Here is a 24,105-nt window from a genome sequence, read left to right on the forward strand (position 1 = left end):
AAGTGAGTTCCAGGACAGCCAGGGCTATACAGAGAAACCCTGTCTCGAAAAACCAAAAAAAAAAAAAAAAAGAGTGGCCTTGTTGGAGGAGCTGTGTCACTGGGGTAGACTTAGAGGCCTCAAAAGCTTCTTGATAGCTTGTGCTCTCCTTGCTTCCTGTTCAAATGTGAGTTCTCAGCTGTTCTTCTCCTTGTGCCTTTACTGTTCCGCCATAATGCATTTTAATCCTCTGGAAACTCAAGTCCGAATAAATGACTTTTAACAATAAGTTGCCTGGGCTGGAGAGATGGCTCAGTGGTTAAGAGCATTGACTACTCTTCCAAAGGTCCTGGGTTCAAATCCCAGCAACCACATGATGGCTCACAACCATCCATAATGAGATCTGACATCCTCTTCTGGTGCATCTGAAGACAGCTACAGTGTACTTAGATATAATAATAAATACATCTTAAAAAAAAAACTTTGCCTTGCAGCCTGGTACCATGCAACCTGGGAAGGAAGCAACCCTGAGATGATCCCCAGTCCTGAGTCACATCACTCAAACAGACAGACCATGCCCAAGTCAACCCCTGTCTAGTGTCACAAAGCAAGGGAGGGGCATAGCACTCCTGAGACAACCCCAGACACCCAGAGGGCCTGGGTACCACTATGATGAACAAGTCAGTGTTGGAGAGATGAAAGAGAAGGAGAAGCAGAACGTGGTGTGCACAATAAAGAGAGGCAGAGCTGGAGACACGAGGGTCGTGAGGAATAGCCTGATGTGAGTAGCTGGCAAAGTCACCAAGGCCAAGGAGAGGTCAGGCCCTGCAATAGCAAAGATCTGTTACCACCAAAGGCCAGGCACATGTTTCAGGTCTGGGCTGCCACCCAGGGCAGTGTTGATGTCTGAGGGCTGATGGTTGAGCTGGCCCCACCCCTCACCACCTGCAGCAGGTGGGAGAGCTGGCTCGGGGTCATGAGAACAGAAGAACTGGACCAGCCCCTCATTGGCTGCAACACTCAGGAGATCAGGCCCTGCACCAGCACATCTGGGCAACACAAAAGAACTGGCTCTGATGGGTGCTGGAGAGTTGGCGGGCAGACCAGCTCAGCTACTACCCAGGCCCAGATCCAGGGCTTTGAGTTGGCCCACCCCAACATCTACCCAATCTGTGAACTGCTGGCGCCGTTGAAGAGACCAGCCTTGCAGATCCAAAGCTGCAGGATCCAAGTTGTATGACACAGGGCAACAACAGGGAAGAGTCCTGGTGAGGGTCCAGTATTGATAGTATAGAGAAGCCAGAGGCCTGGAACCAGACCGATGACTCACTGCGCTGAACATCTGCAAGTGAAGATGTGTGGACAGAAGGGTGTGCTGCAGGACACACTGGGGCACACTACTGCTTCCACGATGAGATTTTTATTTTTACTTTTTTTTCTTGGGGGGGGGGGAGGTTGCAAGGGTGGGGCAAGAAGATGAGTGCGATTGAGGAGCATGATGTGAAATCCACAAAGAATCAGTAAAAAGTTAGACAAAAAAAAAAAAAATAATAATAATAAGTTGCCTTGGTTCTGATGTCTTATCATAACAAAAGAAAAGTAACCACAGCTCAGAAATTGGAGCTCCATTCCCTCCGTAGCAACACATTAATGAAGAAGGTTGTGTTCGGTAACAGATCTCATTACCAAACATGAGCAAGAGAACAGGTACCTTGTTTTCTGAAGCCCTATCTGAAATCTCCAAATATGTCTTCTTCTACTTCAACAATTTACAAGTTTACTTGATGGTTTGTATATTCTTGGACCAGGGAGTGGCACCATTTGGAGGTGTGGCCTTGTTGGAATAGGTGTGACCTGGTTGGAATGGGTGTGTCACTGTGGGTGTGGGCATAAGATCCTCACCCTAGTTGCCTGGAAGTCAGTCTTCCACTAGCAGCCTTTGGATGAAGACATAGAATTCTCAGCTCTGTCTGAACCATGCCTGCCTGGATACTGCCATGCTCCCCACCTTGATGATAATGGACTGAACCTCTGAACCTGTAAGCCAGCCCCAGTTAAATGTTGCTTTTATAAGACTTGCCTTGGTCATGGTGTCTGTTCACAGCAGTAAAACCCTAACTGATATACTTGAGCCAATGGATTCACAGGAGAAGTGAGATGTATCACAGGAGTTGAGATGGCTTCAGATCTGAATCCTTAGAGCCAGGTGGATGACTGCAGTTGGTCTTTGAATTAAGACAATATCAGCATGCAAGGCCTTTATTTATTTTATATGTTATTCTTAGACAAAGTCTCACTCTGTAGTCCTGGTGTCTTAGTCAGTGTTCTGTCTGCTGTGAAGAGACACTATGACCACAGGAAAATAAAGAAAAAGGAAAACATTTCATTGGGGTTTGCTTACAATTTTAGGAGGTTAGTTACTGTCAGCATGGCAGGAAGCATGGAGACATGCAGGCAGACATGGTGCTAGAGAAGGAACTGAGCATTCTAGAGCCACATCCACAGGCAGCAGGAAGAGAGAGACATTGGGCTTGGTTTGGGCCCTTGAGACCTCAAAGCCCACTCCCAGTGACACACCTCCAAAGAGGCCACCTTCCTAATCCCTCTCTGGTGGTGTCATTCCCTGATGACCAAATGTTGTATTTACGGTTTCTATTACTGTGAAGAAACACCACAACCACAGCAACTCTTATAAAGAACAACATTTAATTGGGGCTGGCTTACAGTTCACAAGTTTAGTCCATTATCATCATTGTGGGAGGCATGGCAGCACTTGGGCAGACATGGTACTGGTGGGTAGCTGAGAATACTACATCTGGATCAGCTGGCAGGAGGAAGAGAGACTCTGTGCCTGGCTTGAGCATCTGGAACCTCAAATCCACCCCACAGTGACACACTTCCTCCAAGGAGGCACACCTATTTCAACAAGGCCACAACTACCAAAATAGCGTTACTCCCTATGAGCCTATGGGAGCTGGTTTCATTCAAGCCACCATACTTGTATACCCTGGAACTTGCTGTATAGACCAGGCTGGCCTGGAACTCACAGAGATCCTCCTCCCTCTACTGGGATTAAGGGAATGTGCCACCACATCTGGATGAATTAAGGTCTTTATGGCTGTCAAGAGTAACATTTAATTAGTTAAAAAAGAAATCACAAATGCCAGGAGATACACCCAACTCTCCCAGAAAGCAGAACCAAAGCTGACCAAAGCACAGACACAAGAACTGCACCAGAAAGCAGCCACATGGCATGGAGGGCCTGATCCCACTGCTCTGTCTGCCCACTTAGTTGAGAAAGCAGGGACAGAGCCATCCATGTGTTCTTGCCACAACAGCACAGAGGCAACTGGTCCTATCCTAGCTAGTCAGAAGAGAAGCATTTGTAGACTGTGTGCCTGGCTCCTTCCTGTCTGGCCTCAACCTCTTCTCTCTCTCTCTCTCTCTCTCTCTCTCTCTCTCTCTCTCTCTCTCTCTCTCTCTCTCTGTCCTTCACACCCAAATCCCAATCTCACCAACCTGAGTCAGAAAGCCATGTCATACTGAGTTTGGCAGCCACATAAGTTCCATTTTAAATCTTACCTAGACTTTCAAACATGATTCAGTACTTGCTCCTTCCATAGAGGCATGTGTCTGCAGGGGAAAGGAGCACCTGTTTAGTAAGATTTGTTCTTGAAATGTATGTAATACTGTGGTGATTTAAACAGACAGGGCCCTATAGACTCATGTGTGTGAATGCTTGACCCATAAGGAGTGGCACTATTAGGAGGTATGGCCTTGTTGGAAGAAATGTGTCACAGTGGAGGCAGGCTTGGAAGCCTCATAGATGCTCAAGCTCCTCCAAGTGTAGGGTAGTCTTCTCCTGCTGCCTGTGGATCAATATGTAGAACTCTTGGCTCCTTCTCTAGTACCATGTCTCCCGGCAGGCTGCCATGCTCTCCTGCTTTGATAATAGACTAAACCCCTGACACTGTACAGCATCCTCAGTTAAATGTTTTCCTTTATAAGAGTTGTCTTGGTCATGGTGTCTCTTCACAGCAATGAAACCCTAACTAAGAAACACCTTCTCTGCTCAGGCATCACACTGTGAGCTCAGGCCAGAGATCAAGTTTACTGTTACCTAGGGATACATGCAGAGATTGTCTGGACTTATTCAGCCCAATGCCTCTGTTTTGGTTTCTTTCCTTGGAGTTTCCAAAGGAAATTGGGTATGAGGGGATGTGTAGAGTTCCTGCCTGATATATGCTAAGGCTCTAAGTTCAATCCTAGTGCCACATACACACAAAACCCAGCAAGTATGTGTTCCGAGCAACCAAAGGGATCTGGGTAGTGTCAGTGTGGGAGGCAGGGCCAGTATGCATTTCTACCAGGAGAATAGGAAAAGTGGCATGGGCTGAATATAGTTCACAGTTATGTCTGGGATTCCAAGGGAGGGTGTCTGGGTTGCCAGCATAGTTGTGTTTGCCTCCTCTGACTCTAGGGCCCTACTCAGTGATGCCTGTGCTCTTGTATCTTAAAACTGAATTCATCACATGGGAATACTCTATCTGCTCAGTGAAATAGGATCTCAGTGTTGTGTAGGCATAAATTTTTTTCCAACATATTTTAATAAGGGTCCAACCTCTCCTCTAGCCCACCGGAGATAGTGGAAGGGAAAAGTTATTAGGACGTGGGGGAAGTGGACCTGTTTAGAAATAGTTCTATGGGGGGTGAGCTCGATCTTCATTGTCAGGATATCAGCAGTTCAGTTCAGTAGCAAACACTAAATACAAATCATTAGCTGTAGTCTAGCCCTCTGGGCAGTCACCACACATGAACCACTAAGGGCAGTTTAATGCAGAAGAAGCTGCAAGACTCACCAACTGGTCAGGGTCCATGGAAGCTGCAAGAAGTCACATGAACCTCATGAGAAGTTCTTTGGTGAGTTACTCTCTAAGACGTCAACACAAACAGAGCTCAGCAACTCAGTGTAAGGTGAACCAATACATGCATGTCCTTAGCAAAGAATACTGAGGTGGAGCAAACCAAATCAATGCTACAGCTCCTGTGGGGTCCTATTTATATTCCTTCATCATGCATCCTTTCACATGTCTACTATAGCAAAACATCCTTTTACCTGTGTCTGCTTCAGGAAAACATTCTTTGACATGTCTGCTTTAGCAAGACATTCCTTTACCTATGTGCCCCAGCAAAACATCCTTTGACATAATTCACTTTCAAACTTGTTTGAAAGGACACATGATGAAGAAATATAAATATGACCCCACAGACATGGGAGCTGAATCATTGGTTTGGTTTGCTCTGCCTCGCTATTCTTCGCTAACGATATGCATGTATTGGTTTGCCTTACATTGCCTTGCTGGGCTCTACTGGTGGGGTGATGCCTTAGAGAGAAACTCGCCAAAGAACTTCTCATGAGGTTCCTGTGATCCTGGCTAATTGGCAAGCCTTGCAGTCTCTTCTGGATTGAACTGCCCTTGCTGGTTCTGTGTGGTGACTGCCTAGAGGATTGGACTGTAGCTGCTGGTTCGAATTTGGTGTTTGCTACTGGACTGAACTGCTGAGAAAGATCGAGCTTGCCCCACAAAGAACTATTGTTAAACAGGTCCATTTCTCACATATCCTAATAACTTTTCCCTTTCACTACCTTTGCTGGGTGGTATGTTAGAAAAGAGAGTGAACCTTATTAAAAGTAAGTTACAAAAAATGTATGCCTACAACAGCTGCTCTATATCCTACTCTACCAGACATTGTCCTGCACTAAGCAAATGCTCAGGAGGTAGCTGAGGGGAAGTGCCTGAGGGTCACTGGGGATCTTTGGATTCTAGAGCCCACAGCTGGTTCTGTCCTCAGGAAGAGATCTATAACCAGGCTGCACATATGCTCATGTAACTGCTGCCTCTATCAGCCTTATGTGTGGTGGTCTGAACAAGGATGCCCCTATAGACTTATATATGTGAAAGGCTTAAAAGGATTAGAAATTGTGGCCTTGTTGGAGGAAGTACATTAGTAGGGGTAGAATTTGAGGTTTCAAAAGCCTATACCAGGCCCAGAGTGTCGATCTCTCACACCCACCCACCCCCCTCTTGTAGATCAGGATATAGTTCTCAGCTACTTCTCCAGCAGCATACCAGCCTATGACCATGCTCTCTGCTATGACAATAATGGAATAACCTTCTCAATTTGTAAGCAAGCCCCAAATTAGATGCTTTCATTTATAACAATTGCTCTGGTCATGGTGTCTCTTCATAGAACAATAAGGAAGACAGAAGTTGGTGCCAGGGACTAGAGTATTGCTATGACAGGTCTGATCATGCTTTTGTCTGAAGGAGTTTGAAAGGCTTTGGGACTTTGGACTATAAAAGACTATTAGTAATTGGCCTAGAGACCATTCCTACAATATTTTGGCTGCCTTTTACACTGGCTTCGAAAATCTATCTGAGGCTAAATTGAAGACTTTGGGACTGATGGTGTTGGCAGAGGAGATTTCAAGACAGTTCAATGTTGATTCTGATATGCAGTTATTAGTAGTCACTTTTATGCAGATCTATAATAAAAAGGGAGCAAACTAATAAAGGAATAAAATACAAAATCTACAGTTTGAGGAGAGAACACCAGAAAATGTAATATGGGAGCCAAGTCTAGTGCTTGAGATTAAAAAGTTTAAAGAAAAGCCTGGATCTAAGTGGAATAAAGGGAATGGCTACCCCAAGGAAGCATCCCACCCGCCCAAGCTTCCAACTTGTGAAAAAGAATTAAAGGATACCTTAAATAGTGTAGGAAAACATCAACAACAGAAATGATGAAAACATATTTGAATGAGGGAGCCATGTTTCAGCCATAGTAAGCAGCAGCATTTGGCAGTTTCAACCACGCGGTTCTGGCTTTAGAGTCAAGAATACAAAAAGGGGTTGTGGAATCTCCCTCTACAGCCAAAGAAGCCACTGAGGCCAGGCATGTGTCACAAACGTCCCTGTATGGTAGCCCAGTGAGGCCATTGTAGGAAACTGAAGTTGAAGCCTGGATTGCCTTGGAAACCCTAAGATGTTAGCGATGATCATGTTAATGAAAAAAGTTTAAAGAAAAAAAAATTTCCATCACTTGGCAGCAAACCCAAGGGACAGGGGAATGTTTTATGTGTTCTCTACTCAAACAAACTCTCTTACCTGCTGGTAGTAGCCCTAGGGTTACCAAAAGAAATGACATCTAGCAGATGGATATTCTACATTTTGCAGAATTTAGAAAACAAAAGTATATCCATCACACCACTGCCGTGTGCTCAGGGTTTCAATGGGTAGCTGCTTCAAGTTCTGAAAAGTCTGATTGTGTAATTACACATTTATTCTGTAATTACACATTTATTCTGTAATTACACATTTATTGGAAATAATCCCAACTATGGGGATTTCTGAGCAAATTAAAACTGACAGTGCTCCCACAAATGTGTCCAATGAGATAAAGCAATTCTTTACATATTAAAATATAAAGTATGTCACTGGTATACCACCTAATCCCACAGGACAAGCAGTTATAACAGAGCCAATCAAACCTTAAAAGAGATGTTTATTAAGCAAAAAAGGGAGAGTTAAAAAAACAAACAAACAAACCAGGGAACGTCTAAATAATGTTTTGTTTACTCTCAATTTTTTTAAATGTTGGTGAAAAAGGAACAACAGCAGCTGACAGACACTGGGTTATCGGAAAACAAAACAAAACCCTGAAGAACTAGGCCAACCAATATACTGTAAGGATGTGTTGACATTAGAGTGGGAACCTGCAGTCGTGTTAAGATGGGGATGTGGTTATGCTTACGTATCTATAGGGAATGAAAGCATATGGTTACCAACAAAACTTATAAAGATTAGATCAGACCAAGAAAAACCTCTCATCATCTGGGACATAGATGTCTTCACAAAGCAAATAGCCCAGGTGATTCACAGACTGTCTTGGTTACTGATTTCTCCAAAATATCAACTTCAAAAAGGCTAGTCCTAATGATGATCAATCACACAGACACTGGGTAAACACAGAGACTAGACAATGCATAGACAGGACAGACAATACAGGGACTGGATAAACACAGAGAAGGGGCAATAAATGCTACAGTTAGCTTTTTTTTTTTTCAGACTAACCATTTTTTCCCCTTGGGGCCCCAACACAGGAATTCCTTGCCCCAATTCAACGGGAAGAAAAAAAAATATATAAGAAGACCATTGTCCCAATCCCTTACGCTGGGGGTGGGTTGTTTTGGTCACTTGATGTTTTATGGTTGTTATCATCTAGGATGAAAGGTGGCTATTAGTTATGATCAGGGATTGATAAAAATGTTTAAGTTATTTTGTTTGAACTACTGTATGTCAATAGAAATTTAAGGTTTTTTGTTTAATTACTGTATATTGATAGAAATTTAAGGTTGTTTAGATTATTGTTTGACCATATTGTACATAAGCCATTTATTTAAAATGTGATGGTTCTTATCATTATTTCTATTGTGTTTGTTAGAGAAAAGGCCAATTCTTTTTTTTGTTTGTTTGTTTTTTGTTTTTTGTTTTTTGTTTTTTGAGACAGGGTTTCTCTGTGTAGCTCTGGCTGTCCTGGAACTCACTTTGTAGACCAGGTTGGCATCGAACTCAGAAATCCACCTGCCTCTGCCTCCCGAGTGCTGGGATTAAAGGCGTGCGCCACCACGCCCGACAAAAAGGCCAATTCTTAAAAAGAAGGGGATATGAAGAGAAACTTAATAGTTTCTTTGGAAAATCAGTTGTGTCAGATGTTGTTTTGTTGGAGCAGATAATGTCGTGAAGGAACATTTCACTGAAGCAGACACAGGTGAAAGGTTGTTGTGCTAAAGCAGACACATGAAAAGATGCATGATGTTAAGAAGGACCTAACAGATGGTGGATGATGCTGGATGGTATTGGTACACCTTGTCATTCCTTATTGATCATCGTTTGTTGTGACTTCATAAAAAGAAACGCACCAAAAAAACTGGTGGTGTTCTGGTGGCTTCTTGCCTCTTCCTCAGACTCAGGCCAATTGGCAAAGTGATGTCAGCTGATATAGACTCACACGGAGTTTTGCTAAGACAGACTCATATAGTGTTTGGCTGAGGCAAGACCAGTGGGAGGACGCATGTTGTTTGGAGGGAGTATAAATAAGACACAGCAAACGGTAACTGGTGGCTTGCATAGCTAGATTTGCAATGCTTAGTTGGTGTCACATCTTCATCTTCATTGAGGTCTTAGTTAGGGTTTTACAACTGTGAACAGATACCATGACCAAGACAAGTCTTATAAAGGACAACATTTAATTGGGGCTAGCTCACAGGTTCAGGGATTCAGTCCATCATCTTCATGGTGGCAGCAGGGTAGCATCTAGGCAGGCTGGATGCAAAACTAGCTGAGAGTTCTACATTGTAGCTGCCAGCAACCACGGGTTACTGGGTTCCTGAAAGGAAAGATGGGGATGGATGGGAAAGGTGGCAAGAGAAATAATGAGCCAAGACAAAGTTCTCTGATAAAGGCTCAATGTTTACTGATGAGTCTGAGCTTATAGAGTGGGAGAACCCATCCCCACCATGCCAGGATCTCCTGGTCATGGTTGCTTTGTCTGGATCTGTCAGGAAAACAAGCTCAGCTGTTCAGCAGGTGGCTTCTTTCAGGAAGCTGCAGATGTGGCAGACAAAAGACTTTACCTGGTAGGAAGATTCCACCCTAGGTGAGCCAGCAACTGTGGCAAACAAGGTCTGAGCCAGCCTGCTCAAGGCTGGGGGGAGGGCACAGTTCCTCCCTTTTTATTTATTAAAAATGAGCTGGACTGGGGCATAAAATTTGCTTATGCTCCATGGTCCTGCCTGGGAATTATGATGACTGGCAGCCACGCCTGTCTTAGGACTGTATTTATTGGACTCTTTCTGACCCTTCCTGGAGAACACATGAAGCTTGTTTGTTTGTTTTTCACAAACACAGCCTTTTGGTGTTTATTATGAACAAACACAGCCTCTTGGCACATGCCTCTGTCTTAGGTTCAGCCCTCACTGCACACCTTTTTCTTATTAGACCAAAGCCACAATATGCACTCAATGTGTCTCTTCATATTGAAGAATAACTGCCATCTGAGCTTTGCTGAAGGTGAGTCTGTATGGAAGTAACTGACCTACTTGAAATACAAATCAAAAGTTAAAAGGAACAGGATTGGGGTTGTCTGTGGGGATGTCCTAGGGACTGAATTCAGTTCAAATTAGCAATGATCAAACGCAGGGTCTGGCCACCCGGAGTGGGGAAAGTGGCTTTGAGAATCAACAGAAAAACTGTTACTTCTCAGGAAACAGTGGTAAGAGCCAGAATAACTGTCACCTTAAAGGAAAGAGAAGAGGCATCATAACTTCTCCTTTTGATTGATTTTTCTAAATCAGTTTCCACAGTCTCTATGTTCTCTGTCCCACAAGGTCTAAAAGCTTGAAGCAAGGGAGCTTAGCTTGTCTAATCCGGGACGTAGACAAGCAAAGGTGTGTCAAGAACATCCACCCAACACAGCTTTCCTGTCACATTGTCAGGGCACTCAGCAAGGAGTTCTTTGGCATCCAATTTTAAATTTTTAAAAATCAAAAGCATGATTTAAATAGTGTGCACAGGGATATAATTCTCCCCCTTTTTGTTTTTTAAGAAGATATTGTTTTAAAGTTCTACAATACCTTGTCCTTGAGAAATATAAAAAAAATCTCAGTAACATGGGTAACATTAAATTGCTCACAAAACATCTCAAATGCTTGACTGTAATAGCCAGGTCCATTATCTCTTTTAATCTGATTTGGAACACCAAGCATAAAAATAAATTGACATAAGCAATGACTAATTACACTTTTAGTTGCTTCTCTTGTTAGAGCAGTTGCAACTAGAAGGCCTGAAAAGGTATCAATAGTCACATGTGCATATTTTATTTTTCTGAAATCGGAAATATGAGTATCCATTTGCAATAACTGATTAAGTATAAGTCCTCGAGAATTAACACTATTATGTGGAACAGGTAGAAACTGAGGACACTGAGAACAAGTCTTTACAATATGACATGCACATTCTCTAACCATACCAAATTATTATCTCAAGCCATTACTANTTTGATGGTGTAAAGAATGAGATTATATGGCCAATTGTTCTTGCGTGAGGCCTATAATCTGCCTGGGATACAAATTTGGGGTGGCATTGTCTTAAGGGGTCTTCTCCAGGCAATCCAGGATGAGTTCTTAAATGTCTAAAGACAGTCCTTTAAAGGAAGAGTACTTTCTCTTAACCTGAGTTGTATATGCATAGACAATTGCAAAATTTGAGAATTAGCAGTATCTAAAAAAGGAACAATTTCAAGCAACTGTAAGTGTGTGTGTGTGTGTGTGTGTGTGTGTGTGTGTGTGTGTGTGTGTATGTGTGTGTATAATCATATAATCAGTATACAAATTAAAGCTTGATTTTTCAACATTTCAAAGCACTGGCTAGAGCACACAATTCACTTATCTGTGCTGAAGCAGGAGGAAACTCAAAAGAATAAACATGTGATCCAATCACATATACTTCTTTCCCTTAGAAGGGCTGTTTTTAAATACAGTAGATGTATTCTTTATGGGATGCGCGCATGCATAAATTTACATAAAATACAAAAGCATGCATAAAAGCAATTTTTAACAACTTGTCTTTTGGATAATGATTATCAATTTTGCCTAAAAAGTTTGCTATGCAAAAGACCAAATATTCTGCAATAACCAATTTAATTGCAGTTTGAGACAAGAAATAGACGTCTCATCGGGTTTTTAAGACATTCTTTCCAAAAATACTTTCATGATTCTATCCTACAATTTCTATTAACACCACAACGGCTTCATAATAGGATGTTAAAACTTTACTTGGAAGCCGGGCGTGGTGGCGCACGCCTTTAATCCCAGCACTCGGGAGGCAGAGGCAGGCGGATTTCTGAGTTCGAGGCCAGCCTGGTCTACAAAGTGAGTTCCAGGACAGCCAGGGCTACACAGAGAAACCCTGTCTCGAAAAACCAAAAAAAAAAAAAAAAAAAAAAAAAAAAAAAAAAAAAAAAAACTTTACTTGGAGATGAAGAAAGATGAATCCACATTAGTGTTCTCTTTTGCCAAAAAATTGCTGTGGGCACATTGAGTAACAATAACTAGAATATTAAGCTAATATTTGATTACCATTGATTACAATTGATAACAATTGATTACAGAAGCTTCCTCTACTTTCTGCAAAGCTTTTTGTTCCTCACCAGTTAATTTGCATCTCCCTTGATAACATCCAACAAAGGCTTAAGTCCTCCTGTGGTGAGCTTAAGGTGAGGTGTTAGCCAATAAACATCTCCTGGAAGCTTTTAAAAATAATTTGAAGTAAACAAATCATCTTTTCTTTCTTAAATTTTCTGTACTACAATTTTTCTAGGATATAACTGAGGCCCTTAGTATTGAAAAAGATATTGCCTCTGAATCTTTTCTGGAGCAACAACTACTCCCCAAAACTTTAAAGTTCGTTGTTTAAGAGCAAAGGTTTGTAGTAAATTTCTGTTCAGAGGCATTAGCTAATAAAATACTTTCTATATAAGAAACAATATACACTGAAAGATTCAAAGTCCTAGCTTCTTGTATTGAAGCAAAGACAAAAAGAAAATTGCGTAATATAAGGCTATTAGCCATTCCCAGACGCAAAAGCTTCCAATGATTCAAGCTCTCTAGAAGCAAATCCTTTACAATCATCAGGTTTTAAAGGAAGAAACAACCTTCCAAATTCATAATAATTCTATATGGAGGAGGCAGGCCAGATTGTAATGCCTCTATAAGTTCTACAGCCTCATTGACCTTTCATAAATCTTAAGTTTAAACTTTATTTTGAACAACACCTGGATAGATCTGTAATAATTTTGTTTTAGCTTAAAAATAACTCCCCAGAGGCATGGAGAGTTGAGCCCCTCCCCCTCCCAAACTCCCCTAGGCAGGGTTTGCAAAAAAAAAAGAAAAAGAAAAGAAAAGAGAGAGAGAGAGAGAAGAAAGAAAGAAAGAAAGAAAGAAAGAAAGAAAGAAAGAAAGGAAAGAGAAAGAAAGAAAGAAAGAAAGAAAGAAAGAAAGAAAGAAAGAAAGAAAGAAAGAAAGCCACACAAGCCTCACTGAGGCAGCTCTGAGCTTTGTAACTTAATTGTAACTTAACTTAAATATAAATATTTCTTAATCTGAGCATACTGCTGAGTCCTGGCCCAAAGATTATCCCTCCTGAAGAGAGGACAGATTCCAGGGGAACAATTCGACTGTCTGTCTATGCCTCTAATTTTTGGACAGTCTTTCCTAAGATGATTTACACTTAAAACATTCCTTATAACCTTAGTGCTGTGAAAGCATTGCTTGTACTGTAGTTCCCTACAAGGCAGCAACCATAGCCAAACTGATTGTATTAGGGTTCAATTTCCGTACAATGACGAATATATCCAGATAAGTCTGTCTTTGCTTTGTATGGCCGGATGGCTGCAGGGAGCTGCATTAGCGTTCTCATAAGATGATTACTCTTGTAATCATCTTAATTACAATATATGGGTAAGTTAAGAATCCTGAACTTGCGATCAAACTTTGACTATAATTTTTAAGTTTCTTTTACAATATTAGAATATATTCTTAACTTTTGGAAAGCAAAACCCAATTTTAAACAGACTATTCTCTTTAAAACCAATACCAAAAGCATTACTTTCATGTTACAAAGTTTGGCTGCCAATTCTTATATATGAATGCATGACATTGCAACTTTTAATGCTTCATAAAAGAGACATTGTTTTAAATCTTATCCCTTATAAATCTAGTTTCTAGGATAAGAATTACATAAAATATTATCCCAATTTAGAAGTATCTTTGGAGGTCTGGTTTCCTGGGCTGGTTCATGTCATGTGGTGGTGTTTAAAATGACTCCAACCCTGAATTACCAGTTTCAAGCTAACTTTCTTGTTACCAATGTTGCACCTTTTTAATCATACCCAATAACTTATAAGCAAATAACCTATGACCAAGACATGCAGGACATATTTATATCTTTAAGACCAGCCAGAAACCAAGTGAAGCGGCTTCACGAATCTTATAAATTTAGACCAATCAAAGAATTTTTACTTTTTCTAGCTATAATTTCAAGATAAAAAGCACTTTGTCATTTGCTGAACCCAATAATCACAATTGCAGAGATTTTTCTAAGAAAAAACAGCTATCAGCTTATTTGCCCTAGAACTAAGAAGCAGCTGACCTCTCTTAAAAGCAGCTTTTCAGCAGGGCCTCTCCTGTGTGCTTGACTCCTGGATAAGGGTGCAGGGCAACTTAAATCAGCCTCCACTGTGCAAACTGAGACTGAATCAAGAGATGGATAGCCAGCAGATAAAGTTTTAACCATTTTTTTCTTTTCAACATAAAACATAGAACAACAGTCATTCAGACGATGAAACAAAAACAGACACAAATTGACACGTGGATAGATTAGTGCACTAAACACAGACAATACAGTGAGGGTAGAGACCTTGATGTAATCAGGACTAAGGAAATCTCCTGTAGGGGTCAGAGAGAAAGCAGGACGTCTCCTGATTTCCTTCTGTCCCTGGGAGAGCTCTGAAATCCATTTTCCTTCTCTCTTGATCCTTGCTCTCTCTCTCTCTTTCAGTTTCTCATGTCATTTGTATATCTAGCACCGCTCCCCCTTTTTACTCTTTTTTTAAAAAATTATTTCAAGCCCTACTCCTCCCATCTGATACAGTTCTTGACTGCAGACAAGTGCCTGTTTATAATTTTCCAGTCCCATTTTCTACTGTCAACCCCTAACTGATATCAGCGTTGGACCGACACTGACTCAGTCTAGCCTGTATCCTTTTGTTGCACCCTTGGGATCAACAGCTTTCAAAAGATGAAAATTTGTAGTGCTAACATTAATGCTGTATGTTGCTTACCGTGCAGGATACATCTTCTGTTTTCTGTGGAGCCTCACCAAAACAGTGTACCCCGAGTCCTTCTTTCCATTTTCAGGCCACTCGTCGGGCACCACCTGTAGCCACCAGCGGCCACGGGTTCCTGGGTTCCTGAAAGGAAAGCTGGGGATGGAGTGGAAGGACTGTGAGAGAAATAAAGAGCTAAGACAAAGTTCTCTGATCAAGGTCCAATGTTTACTGATGAGTCTGAGCTTATAAAGGGGGAGAACCCATCCCCACCATGCCAGGATCTCCTGGTCATGGTTGCTTTGTCTGGATCTATCAGGAAAACAAGCTCAGCTGCTCAGCAGGTAGCTTCTCACAGGAAGCTGCAGATGTGGCAGACAAAAGACTTTACCTAGGTAGTAAGACTCCACCCTAGGTGAGCAGGCAACTGTGGCAAACAAGGTCTGAGCCAGCCTGCTCAAGGCTGGATGGGAGGGCACACTACATCTTCATCTGAAGGCGGTTAGTGGAAGACTGACTTCCAGACAGCTAGGGTAAGGGTCTTAAGCCCATGCCCACAGTGACACACTTATTCCAAAAATGCCACACCTCTTCATAGTGCCACTCCCTGGGCCAAGCATATACAAACCATCACAGCTGATCTTCACTTGGTTGAGAGAGGCACAGCAGAGAACTTCTCCTGGTGTGCCTGCTGGTCCTGGTAGCACCTACTGACTTCTGCAGATTCAGCAGAGGCCTGGCTGTTTATGCTGAGTCACGCCATCACTGCTGATTCATGCTGGCTATCCTGACACTACTGAACTGGACTGCCGGTATACATCCTGACAATGCAGATTGGATTTACTCCAAAGAACTATTTTTAAACAGTTAAGAACTATTTTTAAACAGCCCCCATCCTAATGCCTTTCTTTCCCACTACCTCTGGTGGGTGGTGGGCTAGAAGGGAGGCTAAAACATTTAAGAACTCTTATTAAAAGAAGGTTTTGAAAATCAAAGCCAACTCCAATAGGCTCATATATTTGCGGGCTTAGTCACCAGAGAGTGACACTGTTTGAAAGGATTAAAAGGACTAGGAAGTGCCAGTTGAAAAAAAAATATATCACTGAGGGTAGGCTTTGAGGTTTCAAAAGCCCATGCCAGGCCCAGAATCTTCCCCTCTGCTTGTAGATCAAGATGGACCTTTCAGATTACTTCTTCTGCAGCCTGCCTGCCTACTGCCATGCTTTCTGCCATGATGATCGTGGACTAAGCCTCTGAAACTGTAAGAAAGCTCCCAACTAAATGATTTCTTTTATGAGAGTTGCCTTGGTCATGGTGTCCTTCACAGCAACCGAATAATAACTAGGACAATCATGTTTTCTTTAGAGAAAAGTTGCAGCCGACTCTTCCGTTGGTCTTACTCCTTTTCACACATCCTCAGATCAGCAGGTTAATACTACTTTTGAAAAGAGTTGGCGTCACATAATCCCACTGTTTGCTTGAGATCCCCTGTGCATCGCATAGTGTTTCGAACGAAGTCTGAATTCCTCCGTTTGTTCTGTAGAATCCTGCTGGCTCAGAGAATATTCTCCCGTGCCCCACTATGACTTGCATTGGCATTGCTTCAGGCCATAGGTATATCCTACCCCCAGGGCTGGAGTCTAGAGAACTCCTTCTCAGCTCTGCTCAAAGCTGGGCCTGTCTCACCCATCAGGCAGAGCTCACAATACCTCCCAGTGAAAGCAGATACTGTGGTTTGGAACTGGTTTGACCGTGTCAGTTAAAGGTGTTCATTCCGAGGTGTGGTCCTTAGCTTGGTGATGTTGAGGAGGTGGGACATGTCAGTGATGGGATCTAGTCTGATTTAATCAGGTTTGGAGGGCTCTACCTTTTAAAGAGATTATCAGCACAGGTCTTGGGGTGGGTTATTGTAAAAATAATAGGCCTGGATCCTTCCTCAGTTTCTGCCTTCCAATTTTAAAGTTTGGCTTACCCTCTTGCATGTACTCCCACTGGGATGCTATCCACCATGAAATTCCTCACCAGAGATAAGAAGCCATCAGTAAAATGCTCTTGACCCGCTAGGACTCTGAGCTAGATGGAACTCCTTTTTCAACAAAATGTCCAGGCTCTTGAGACCTGTGGTGTCCACAGAGATGCAGAGTTACTCTCTGCTTCCTCACTGTCTTGATTGTTTTTCATGATGTTAATCAAAAGGTTTGTCTGCTGGGGCTGGAGAGATAGACCAGCCATGAAAAGCATAAAACAACTTGCAGAGAACCTGAGTTTCATTTCCAGCATCCATATTGACTGCCTCACAACTACCTATAACTCCAGCTCCAGGGGATCTGACTCCTCTGGCCTCCTCAGGACACACACACACACACACACACACACACACCTGTTGTATTTGTGTGGAAGCCACTGACTGGAATCTAAACCCCAAGAAAGTGGGAGCCCAGTCTGGTCCTGTTGTTAGCTTCTCTCTACCTCCCAGAACACTGCCTGGATCAAAGGATACTCCACAGTGGTGGAAGGCCTGGCAGGTACTAGTGATTTAACCACTCCTACCCCCATCTCCAACCGTATAACACAACTCTATCAACTCTTACATTCCCAGGCATCTGAAGCCCAGCAGAACCACCAGAGCTGCATGTCTGACCCTGCCCAGCTCAGCACCCAGCCATCCAGGCTACAGTCAGAATGTAAACTGGCCCTAGGAGATGAGAAGAGTTGAAATGCAGACCTAGCAACAGCTCACCTCCATAATTTGGGCTCCCTGTTGCTCCAGGTATTAACTCTGGTTCCAGGCACTTCCACGTCAATTAAGATTTGGCACATTTCAAAATACCTTTGAACAGCAGGACACTGATTGAATTTGAGGTTCTGGGAAGCCAAATGGAAAATATAATAGTAACACCACTAGTCCTTTTACACTGTAGTTAAAAGCTTAAAGAAACAACTATTACACCTCCGTTAATGCTCCATTCTGTTCCAAATTAATCTGGAATAAGTGTAGTAACTTGGACTGGTTTTAACCTGTCCCATGAGGTGTCTGTTTTGGCTCTTGATATGAGGTCCTTCCCAGTTTTCCTCTCAGCTGGATTTGTTGATGTGTGGATGTGTTTGAATTATTCAAATGATGGTCCACATGCATTTTTCAAAAATAAAATCTCCAAATAATTAAGTGATTATTAAATATCCTCTTTGGTCATATAAATTATGATACACTCATTCAATGAAATATTGCCCAGTCATTAAAAAAGAATGGTGAATCATTCATATAGAATCATACTCAAGATATAAATATAATGTCTCTATGCATGTGTGCAGATGTATTTATTCCCCACCCTCCTTCCCATCTCTTTCTGAGACAAGGTCTAACTTCATAGACCTAGCTAGCCTGGAACTTGCTACATAGGCCAGGCTGGCCTAAACCTCAGAGAGATCTGTCTGCCTCTGCAGATCCCAAGTGCCACCATAACTAGTTTTGTTTGTTGGTTTTTGTTGTTTGCTTTTGACACAGGGTTTCACATATCCTGTGCTGGTTGCCGACTCACAAAGCGACCTTGAGTTTCTGATCATGTTACTTCCTGCCTCCACCTCCCAATCACTGAGATCACAAGCATATACACAGTATACTTTCTCATGAGACTCCAAGACAAAATGGAGGCAAAATGTCTGTGACAGAAATTGACATAAACCTCCAGGTGCTTGTTTTCCACCAAGTATAACACCAAGCACTTGTTCTGTGCACGTGTTTGATCTCCACAGTAACTGTGTGAGGAAGATGTTACTATGATCTTGCATGTTCATGTTAGGAAACCGAGGCCAAAAGAGGCAAATTATGACAAGTTCAGTGTCATACACTAGTTAAGATATGTTTAAACCCTGTTTATTTTAATGTTTTATTTATTTGGATGAGTGTGCGGGTGTGTGTACATGTGTGCATTGGCACAAATGTGGACATTAGAAGACAGATTCAGCTATCCCTCCTGCCTGCCACCTTGTTTGAGACAGGGTTTCTTTTGCTGTTCACCACTGGGTATGCTGGTCTAGCTGACCCACGGACTTCCAAAGACTCTCCTGTTTCTGCCCCCCATCTCCCTGTGGGACTGCTGGGACGACAGGCATACATTTCTGCATCTAGATTTTATGTGTGTTCTGAGGGTCCAAAGCAGACACTGTCCACTGAAATTTTTCTCCAGACCTGTTTTTAAACCTTATAAACATTCTAGCTCTGTGGAGTGACACACGCCTTTAATCCCAGCACTCTGGAGGCAGAGGCAGGCAGACTTCTAAATTTGAGGCCAACTTAGCCTTAAGAACAAGTTCTGGGACAGCCAGGGCTACACAGAGAAACCTTGTCTCAAAAAACAAAACAAAACAAACAATAACATCAAAAACAAACAAACAACACCCCCCCAAACAGCTAAGCTTTCCCCCTTTTCTGGGATTTGAAAACTGAGAGGAACATGGAAATATTTAACTACTGATGTGACAGTAAGGTCATACCCAGATTATATGCCCCTCTCCCCTTCAGCCTTCAGTGAGGGCACTCAAGACATTTCTAGATGTATAGGCAGAACTCAGCAAAAGCAGGGTAGAGAGAAGACAAGGCCAGTGGGAGGCCCTTAGGAAAAGTAATTGAGACTGTTTTCCTGATTATGGTCTTACAGTGACCTGACTCTATCACCTTGGGGACAGCACAGAAAGCCTCCCAGCTGCCACCACTGTGACCTTTACCCAGCAGCCCTGGGATAAAACTGTGTTATTAGACACTAACGTTGTTTGGCCTCCCATAAGCATTCTTTTGACATCCCCAGCAGCCATAAACTTGACTTGTCCTGTTTTAATAATGTGGTATTTTATAAAATTAAGCAGTATCCACAGTCAACTGATGAGCTGAGTCAGGTTGTCTCCTGGTTCCCACTCTGGGACCAGCGCCCAGGTGTGTTCCTTCAGCCCTCCTTTATCAAGCATCCTGTTATAGTTGCCGTTTCGCTGAACTAGGGATGGAACCCAGGGTCTCAGGTACTCGAGACAAGCAGTCCACTGCTGGCCTACACCCCAGATCACTAAGCCTCATTCCCTCGAATTGTATGACACGGGAAAAAGGGAGGAGGTCACCAGGGCCAGCATCCTCCCCTCAGTTACTGAGTTCTTTCCACATTGACAGATTATTTCTTTTTTAAAGACAGGGTCTCACTCCGCAGGCCTGGCTGGCACAGAACTCACCTTGTAAGCCAAGAGATCCACCTGCCGCTGCCTTCAGAATGCTGGAATTAAAAGTGTGTGCCAACACACCCAGCCGGTGGAACTTTTGACAAAGTCGTATCAGTTATTTGATCACCTGACAGCAACCGCCCAGTTGGCCTCAGGAACTGTTCTGTACTCATTCCAATGGGCCCCAGCTGAGTCCTTCCAGAATTGGTTGTGCTGTGTCCCAAGGTCTTCCCCAGGCGCCTCACTGTCTGGCCTCTGTGGGCTGCCTCTTCTGCCACCCACTGATGCCTAGCTCTGAAACTGAGCTTGGAACGGAACTGGAAAACAAACTTGGATCCTCTACAGATTTTGGGAGGACTCTTTGAGTTTGCTGTCTGCCTCAGGTTCTTAGCAAGAAGCTGCCAGTGAACGGCTCCCGAATGGGAAGACCACATCTACAATGGACTGTCTAAGCTCCCCCAGTCTGGATTGTCCAAGCTGACCTCAAGAGATGATCGGGATGCTAATGTTCCTGGGCTGAATCCAGACATGCCTGCTTTCTAGATAAAGAAGTGCTAATCCTGTCTCAGGCCCCAGAAATACCTGACATTCCATCATTCAGTTTGGGGTAAATTAGGAAAATGTGGTTCAGTGTGTGTGTGTTTGTGTGGTGTGATATGTGTGTGGGGGGTGTGGTTTGTGGGTGTGTGTGTGTGCATGTGGTGTGGTATATGTGTGTGTGTGGTGTGTTTGTGTGTATGTATGGTTTGTGGTGTGTGTGTGTGTGTGTGTGTATGAGTGTGTATACTTCAGAGATCAACACTAGGTATCTTTCTCAGTTGCTATCTTTCACTTCATTTTTTGAGACACTCTCTCTAATGGAATTTGGAACTCATCTATTGGCTAGACTGGCTGGGCAGCGAACTCCTGGAATCCATCTATCTCAGCCTCCCAGCACGGGAGTCACAGAGGTTACAGACATAAGCCATATCGCTCTTCTATGTGAGGGCGAGGATCCAAACTCAGGCACTTTACCAATAGAACCACTAGCCCCAATCCCAATCATATGTCCCTTAAAGATGTTTGTTTGTTTGTTTGTTTGTTTGTTTGTTTTCCAAAACAAGATGAGGAGGGAGAGCAACAATTTTAAGCAGGAGTTGTTGGGGGATCTTTGCTGGCAGGGGACAGTGTGCTGCTGCTGGCATTCTGAAGGATTTTGCGTGGTTGTTCTTATCACAAGGACCAGGCAGGCATGGGGGCACACGCCTGTAGTCCCAACACTTGAGAGGTGAGGTTAAAAAGGATTAGAAGTTTGAGACCAGACTCAGCTGCATAGAGAGTTGTTGGGGGAGCCCGGCCTACAAAAAAAGCCACCAAACAAACCAACAAGAAGAACCAGCCCGGGACAAGCCTGAATGAGAGAGCAAATCATGAGCCTGGGGGCGGGAGGGGGGCAATCAAGCAAGGTTCTAAATGTATTCCCCTCTGAAGGCCATGTGGAAATACTTGCACCAATTCCTGTGTCAAGAAAGGGAAACTTTCGTATCTTATGAGCCAGCCTTCTTAGCAAGCATTGTGTTAAAGCTTCATTTCTTCCAATATCTGACCCCACCTTTTTGTTTTGTTTGTTTGTTTGTTTGTTTGTTTCCGAGACAGGGTTTCTCTGTATAGCCCTGGCTGTCCTGGAAGTCACTTTGTAGACCAGGCTGGCTTCGAACTCAGAAATCCACCTGCCTCTGCCTCCCAAGTGCTGGAATTTTGTTTGTTTTTGAAACAGGGTCTCGATGTATAGTCATGACTTTCTGGGAACAAACTATGTGGACCAGGCTAGCCTTAAACAGAGAAAGGCATGCACCACCACCACCCAGCTACTCTCACTCTCTCTCTCTCTCTCTCTCTCTCTCTCTCTCTCTCTCTCTTTCTTCTTCTTCTTCTTCTTCTTCTTCTTCTTCTTCTTCTTCTTCTTCTTCTTCTTCTTCTTCTTCTTCTTCCACAGTCTCCTGTATCCCAGGCTGCCTTCAATCTCTGCTTTGTAGCGGAGGCTGCCTCCTGCCTTCATCTCTCAAGTGTTGGGATGCCACTCTACCTGGTTTATGTACTGCTGAGGATCCAATGCAGGGCTTTGTGCATGCTACACAAATATGGGTAATGTCCCCAGCCCCTCAAACACTCTTAGCCACCACTCATGCCCTATTCTGTTTGCAATTGAAAATACAAGATTCGGAGCTAGAGAGATGGCTCAGTAATTGAGAGCCTTGGTTGATCTTCCAGGGGACCCAGGCTCAATTCCCAGCACCCATCTGTAACTACCGGCTTAGGGGATCTAATGCTCTCTTTTAATCTCTGAGGACACTACATGCATATGGTGCACAGACATGCATGCAGGCAGAGCACCTATGCATATAAAATAAAAATAAAGGTTAAAAATATTTTTAAACCAGGCATTGGTGGTGCATGTCTTTAATCCCAGCACTTGGGAGGCAGAGGCAGGCAGATTTCTGAGTTTGTGGCCAGCCTGGTCTACAGAATGAGTTTTGGGACAGCCAGGGCTTCACAGAGAAACCCTGTCTTGAAAAAAATGTATATATATATGAAAAACCAAGCTACAAGCATAATTTGAAACAGCAGCACTTTGAAGTGGAAACTTCGAGTTTCTTTGGAAAGTTAGTTAAGTCAAATGATGGTCTGAGGGAGCACACAGGTGAAAGGATGTCTTGCTAAAGCAGACACATGAAAGACTGTTTTCCTGAAGCAGACACAAGTGAAAGAACGTTTGGATATAGCAAACACGTGAAAGGACCCATGATGACAGAGTATAAATATGACCCCACAGACAGTGGGCAAAGAACACTAAACATTGGTTTGGTTTGCTCCTTCTCTATAGTATTCTTCCCTGGCAACACACATACATTGGTTAGCCTTACATGGATAGCATTGTTGAGCTCAACTTGTGGTAACACCTCCATTGAGAGAAGCTCACCCAGGAACTGCTCGTGAAGTTCCTGCAGAAGCTCGATGCTTCCACAGCCTCGCCTCAGGCCAGCTGGTGAGCCTGGAGGTTCCTTCAGGATTAAACTACAGCTGCTGGTTTGTGCCTGGTGTTGGCCTGCTGAAAAGACTGGTCAGTAGCTGTCAGTTTGTGTGTGCTGTCTCCTGCCAAAGAAGATGGAGCTCACCCTCAAAGAACTATTGCTGAACAGGTCTACTTCCCCCATATCCAAATAAATTTTCTCTTCCACTACCTCTGTTTCCCTTATTAAAGTAGGTTGCAAAAAACTTTATGCATACAGGGCTCCTACATGCTTAGCAAACATTTTTACAACCCTAAATATTTTTAAAAGTAACTAGTTAATTTTATACATATGAGTATTTGTCTCCATGTATGTATGTATGTATGTATATATGTATGTATGTACAGCACAGTACATGTGAGCCTGGTGTGGAGGCAAAAAGGATGTCTGTTCCTTTGGAACTAGAGTTCTTGATGGTTGTGAGCTGTCATGTGAATGTGGGAAACTGAATTTGTGTCCTGTGCAAGAACAGCAAATGCTCTAAACTTCTGAGCCATCTCTCCAGCCATCACAATGCTTTTTAAGATCCCAGGATGCTGGCTGAGCAGTCAGGCTGGTCAGTGGAGTGGCCATTCTAATCCCATATATAGAGACTTATTGCCTCACCAGGTGTCCATCCCTTCTGTTCCTCGTAAGTATTCCTTCAGTGCAGCGCTCAACCCCTCACACGACAACAAGAATAAGACATTCATGCTAAAGGGGTGACCAGCCACCTGCTCATCCTGTCTAGGCTTTCTGAGATGCTGGGTCAAGTTACAAATGCAGAGAATCACTAGGGAAGATGTAAGACTTTTCTAACGTCGTGTGATCCTTGCATGGTAGTATTTCTGAGTTTCCTATAGCACCTCTCCATGGGTGCTACAAACAGTAAGAGAGGGAAGAGGGAAGAGTCTCTTTGTCAATCAAGACTGTCACCTAAGCCGGGCAT

General features: G+C 43.1%; 1 protein-coding gene across 5 annotated transcripts in view; it reads right to left on the bottom strand.

The window, feature by feature from the left end:
* Tial1 (TIA1 cytotoxic granule associated RNA binding protein like 1) overlaps nt 1-20,204 on the bottom strand; it is a 59,587-nt gene extending 39,383 nt beyond the window's left edge. For 2 of the 5 annotated variants that reach the window (XM_029479431.1, XM_029479428.1), the window contains exons 1-3: nt 20,140-20,204; nt 17,663-17,787; nt 14,938-15,078 (exon numbers count right to left, since the gene is read on the bottom strand). In XM_029479431.1, the coding sequence (XP_029335291.1) occupies nt 14,938-15,078; nt 17,663-17,742 (221 nt within the window). In that variant the 5' untranslated portion in view covers nt 17,743-17,787; nt 20,140-20,204. The remainder of the gene's footprint in view (nt 1-14,937; nt 15,079-17,662; nt 17,788-20,139) is intronic. The other 3 variants (XM_029479430.1, XM_029479429.1, XM_029479432.1) reach the window with 3 other exon arrangements.
* Between the last annotated feature and the right edge of the window lie 3,901 nt (nt 20,205-24,105).

The sequence above is a fragment of the Mus caroli genome, chromosome 7, assembly GCF_900094665.2.
Source record: "Mus caroli chromosome 7, CAROLI_EIJ_v1.1, whole genome shotgun sequence".
Taxonomy (NCBI): domain Eukaryota; kingdom Metazoa; phylum Chordata; class Mammalia; order Rodentia; family Muridae; genus Mus; species Mus caroli.